This window comes from Triticum urartu, chromosome 2A (assembly GCF_056163025.1).
Source record: "Triticum urartu cultivar PI428250 chromosome 2A, HENAU_Tu73, whole genome shotgun sequence".
Taxonomy (NCBI): domain Eukaryota; kingdom Viridiplantae; phylum Streptophyta; class Magnoliopsida; order Poales; family Poaceae; genus Triticum; species Triticum urartu.
Window position 1 is genome coordinate 111,909,953 of NC_141874.1, and position 5,157 is coordinate 111,915,109.

Genomic DNA, 5,157 nt, shown 5'->3' on the forward strand with positions numbered 1-5,157 from the left:
TTGGGCTATTATGGGAACCCCTTGACAGTTCGCCTTGAGTAAAACTCTTCCAGCAATGCCCAACATTGGTTTTACCATTTGCCACCTAGCCTTTTCTTTTCCCTTGGGAGTCGCGCTCCTGAGGGTCATCATTATTTTACCCCCCGGGCCAGTGCTCCTCTGAGTGTTGGTCCAACCTGTCAGCTGTCGGTGACCACCAGGGGCAACTCTGGGCTGGCCTACCCGTACCTAGGACAATCTGAGTGTGCCCTGAGAAATAGATATGTGCAGCTCCTATCGAGATTTGTCGGCACATTCGGGCGGTGTTGCTGGTTTAGTTTTACCCTGTCGAAATGTCTTGTAGAACCGGGATACCGAGTCTGATCGGAATGTCTCGGGAGGAGGTCTATTCCTTCGTTGACCGTGAGAGCTTGTGATGGGCTAAGTTGGGACACCCCTGCAGGGTTTTGAACTTTCGAAAGCCGTGCCCGCGGTTATGGGCAGATGGGAATTTTTTAACGTCCGGTTGTAGAAAACCTGAAGTTGACCTTAATTAAAATGTATCAACCGTGTGTGTAACCGTGATGGTCTCTTTCCGGCGGAGTCCAGGAAGTGAACACGGTGTTGGAGTTATGCTTGACGTAGGTTGTTTAGGATCACTTCTTGATCATACTTTCTCGATCGTGCTTTGCCTTCTCTTCTCGCTCTCATTTGCGTATGTTAGCCACCATATATGCTAGTCGCTTGCTGCAGCTCCACCTCATACCTTTTACCTTACCCATAAACTTAAATAGTCTTGATCGCGAGGGTGCGAGATTGCTGAGTCCCCGTGGCTCACAGATACTTCCAAAACCAGCTTGCAGGTGCCGATGAGACCGTGCAGATGACGCAACCAAGCTCAAGGAGGAGCTCGATGAAGATCTTGTCCTTTATGTTTTTTTCGTTCTAGTTGATCAGTAGTGGAGCCCAGTTGGGGTCGATCGGGGACCGTGTCACATTTGGGGTTCTTCTTTTATTTTGGTTCCGTAGTCGGACCTTGATTGTATCTGGATGATGTAATGCTTTATTCATGTAATTGTGTGAAGTGGCGATTGTAAGCCAACTATGTATCTTTTTCCCCTATTGTATTACATAGGTTGTGTGAAGATTACCTCACTTGCGACATTGCTTTCAATGCGGTTATGCCTCTAAGTCGTGCTTCGACACGTGGGAGATATAGCCGCATCGAGGGCGTTACATTAGGTGCGATAATAGCTACCCCGTTAAATCTGTATTCAAATAAAGTTTTAGTGGAATAATCTAATCTTTAAGTTACATAATTTATAAGGTCTAATTATCTTAAAACGTGTGTATGACTTATTCACCGAAATGGAGGGGCTAGTTTATCATCCATGTCAACTCTTCGGTCTTTGTTGCCCCTTCAACCTAAGCTAATGAATCCAACTAATTGGCACCCCATCAATCCAAATTAAGAGAAGGTGATGATGTATTCATTTGGATTTTATCCCAAGTAGCCAAGTAGGGAGGGAGTTGGTATGTACTGGGTCAAGTTTTGCTAAAAATGCAGTGATAGTACCCTGAAAAAAAATGCAGTGATAGCAGCGTGGTACTTACTTTTGTTATGACCGTTGTAATTATAAACTCCCGAATGCGCTGACTAAGCTTGCTAGTACCGCTCATTACGAATTATAATCACTTGCCCACTCGGTGGCAGGGGATTACTGTACTAAATTAGCAAGTGCACATTCACGCGATGCTCGATCGTCAAGCCAATCCATAAATCAGTTGGTCATTCTGTCGTAGGGACTTGCATATACATGTACAAATACACGACCATGCATGATTAGTTGTATGAGACCATCGATCTCCAGCTAGCATTCTCGATCATCTGTAGCTCGAGTATACTTACAATGGGGAGGGCGCAGATACGCGTGGTGATGGTAAGCGTGGCGGTGGCCGCGCTGGTACTCGTCGCCGCCATCCTGGGGTCCGTCGCCGAGCGCGCTAGTTCCAAGGCAAGGCACTCACTGAGTCGCCCTCGACCTATCTTAAATTCTTAATTCTCCAGTTTCTGTGTAGTACAAGACAATACCCATGTTTGGCTGATGGTGAGCGCGCGCGGGGGCAGTCTTTCGCAGGGTACGACGGGAGGTACTGCGTGTACCGGAGAACGGCGGCTCTCGGCTGCGGGGTCGCGGCCGCGCTGTTCCTCCTGGGCAGCCAGGCAGTGCTCGGCGCGGCCAGCGGCTGCTTCGGTCGCTGCGGCGAGGCCCGCGCGCGCCCCATTCAACGGCGCAGGCGCACCATCGTCGCCAGCATGGCCGGCATCTACTGGTACGTACGCGCGCGCATAAGCATCCGTCGTCCGCTCGACGTGTCGCCGATCATTCGATCACAGTGTGCGTGTGTTGGTCGTCCTTTCGTCGCAGGTCGTTGACGGCGGCGATGACGGCGGTGTTTTTGTACGCTGCGTCGCGGAACGTGGGAGGGTCGAACCTGCCCAGGCGGGGCCGCTACCACTCCATGCGCGGCTGTAGAGTCTTCGATCGCGGGGTCTTCTCGTCGGCGTCCGCCACGTCCGCCTTCGCGGCCTTCGTCGGAATCACCGCCTACGTCTACCAGGAGACGGCGGATACGGATGAGTCGGAGGTAGCCAGCCCTGACGTCCCGTTGGAGCAGCGACCGCATTTCCTGCCGCAGCAGTCATACCCGGCCGTGGGATACCCTGCTGCTCCTCCTCCCCCTCCACCGTACGGCGGCTACGGAGCCAAGGCACCTGCAGGCACAGCTTGACGTTTCCTCCCTCCTCCGATCCTATCGGTGGTTTGTCGACAGCGCGCGCGCGTGATGTTTTGGATTACTGGTTTCTTGCTGTCTGTAATTCCTCCGTTTCGATGGATAAGTCATTCGCATAATTCTAAGTCGACAATTTAACTATCTAAATATGTACTATATATGACAAAAAGTATATATTTAAAAACTACATATGTGTAGAAATCTAGTAATATACTTTTCATGACATATACCACATATTTAATTCTTCAAATCGATGACCTAGAACTACGCGAATGACTTATTCACCTAGACGGAGGTAGTACTTATTAAACTATGAATTTGTATGTGTTCTTCTTTTAGTAAGACAATTGCACTTTAGTTGTTGAGATAATTGTATTGGTGCATGCTTTTCTTTTCATGAAAACACCCAAAACTTTATTCATTTAGAAATAACAGTTACAACGTTTATGAGGAAGAGTACAATTTCAATCGAAGGTTCCTCAAACCAATTGATCGTCTACCCTACAGCTGCCGCCTTCCCTAAAAGGTTAGGATTTCTTTGCCTCCTGCCGGCACCATTGTCGGTCCGCCTCGTCTCAGGTGATCTTAGGGCCTTGGGAGTAGCTGGATCCCGACCCTTGCAGGTGGGAGGACTCCATTTTTAGTTATTTCTTCAAGTTTTGTTAGGGTTTATGTCCTACTTAGAAAGACGAGACGGCAGCGGCCTACCTATGCCCTGTTCGGTGCTTCTAGCATCGCCGGTAGACGTGTGGAGCACGGCGACCTCTCAACTCTCTACTACAATAAATTTTGTCCGGCTCCGACGACGGAGGGGCGATAACAGTGGCGCGCCTTCGACTCGCTTCAGTGCTTGTAGTCGTCACTAGGGTGTCTACGGATCTTGATGTAATTTATATTATTGCTAGTGTTCATTGTACTACCATAATTGAAGATGAATAGATTGTTTTCACGCAAAAAATCTACCCAACCTAACAAGCTCATGAACAATTTTATTTGCTTTCCTATTGCAACGTTCAGACCTAGAAATAGAGAAATCGCAAGCAAAGTGATAACAATCATCGAAAATTGCCGGCGCCGCTCTTGCAGAATGACCACCGTTCTTCATAGTGTCAATGACTTCCAAATTCTCAGGATTAATAGCGAGTCGGTTGCATCCTACCCTTTGCTCAAGGGCACCGAATGTGAGCGCCAAGACATCAACCGTCAAGACTTCCGCATAACTACTGTTTGATTTTCCAATTCCACCTAGTGATTAAATTTCTATTATTATCCCTCAAAATCACCCCTACCATACCCCTAAACAAGTCTTGATCAAAAGAAGCATCAACATTAAGCTTGAAAAAACCCACAGGGGGTGGATCCACCCCTCTTCTCATGGTAGCATTTGGAATAGGAAGCAGTAACATAGTTTGTCGTTATAGCATGAATCCTCATAGTAACATGATAAGCATCTTGAACTATCCCTTTGTGGACCAATTTACGCCTTACGCCCTTACCCCCCGCAGATACCAGGCGGTAATGGCAATCATCTCTTGAGCATTCAGAAGACCCAACATCGACAAATCCTGAACTGCAATAGAAGTAACAATTCAAGCACTGCCTCATCGGCGCGATCAACTTCATAGGCTTTATTAATAATTTCGTCCATCCCTAACCTTATCCAAACCACCCTTGTTGTATTGCACAGAAACAACAAGTACTCTGTATCTTTTGCACCAACAGAACAAGAGGGACATTGGGGCGAAACTTTTAAATGTCTATTGACAAGTGTAACATGGCATGTGGGGTATCATGCAGCCAGTTACGCTTTATTAATACTTAAAAGTAAGAAGGGATCTTCTTTTACGCCAAATTAAAAAATTAACCCTTGTTGGGCAAGATATCTTCTACACCAAATAGGATTAAGTGTGGATCGTCCCATTCTATTGGTACACTGTCGTTTCCTTCCATGTTTGTGATACCATTCCATGAAGTAAGCTGGCCGAAATGAAAGCACCCCATTCTTCGTGTAACTCCAAGCGACAAAATCTGACATGTCATGTTGAGGAAGAGGGATAGCGAGTACTCGTGGTGCATCAATTGGCATAAAGTTTGTTTGGCCAGGCCAGATCATTCATCTGAATTACTAGAAACAGGGTCAATAAAATCCGCCACATTGAAAAGTAATTGACCCCCATAGTGTTAATATTTTGTCCATTCTCTACCCGCCATATGTAACCATGTTTCAGAGTATTAACACCGGCCATAATACTTCGCCAAGTAAAAGAAGGTCCCTTTTTTACTTTGAATTCAAACCATGTTTAGGGAGAGGGGGTTGCTACAAGATAGCATCCACACCTCTGTTTAAGAGCAAATAGCAAAGAGAGACGAGGCTCTGGTACC

At 47.0% G+C, this 5,157-nt stretch overlaps 1 protein-coding gene across 1 annotated transcript; it reads left to right on the plus strand.

The window, feature by feature from the left end:
* The first annotated feature begins 1,691 nt into the window (after positions 1 to 1,691).
* LOC147984168 (uncharacterized) lies at positions 1,692 to 2,908 on the plus strand. Its single transcript, XM_087539698.1, has 3 exons — positions 1,692 to 1,994; positions 2,108 to 2,313; positions 2,409 to 2,908. Exons 1-3 carry the CDS (start codon positions 1,890 to 1,892, stop codon positions 2,770 to 2,772), a joined length of 675 nt encoding a protein of 224 aa, XP_087395824.1. The 5' UTR covers positions 1,692 to 1,889; the 3' UTR covers positions 2,773 to 2,908.
* Positions 2,909 to 5,157: the final 2,249 nt, after the last annotated feature.

Coding starts and splice junctions, on each gene's coding strand:
- LOC147984168 (XM_087539698.1), top strand. CDS start 1,890: ATGGGGAGGGCGCAGATACGCGTGGTGATGGTAAGCGTGGCGGTGGCC. Junction 1,995..2,107: donor CCGAGCGCGCTAGTTCCAAG/GCAAGGCACTCA, acceptor GCGCGGGGGCAG/TCTTTCGCAGGGTACGACGG. Junction 2,314..2,408: donor AGCATGGCCGGCATCTACTG/GTACGTACGCGC, acceptor CTTTCGTCGCAG/GTCGTTGACGGCGGCGATGA.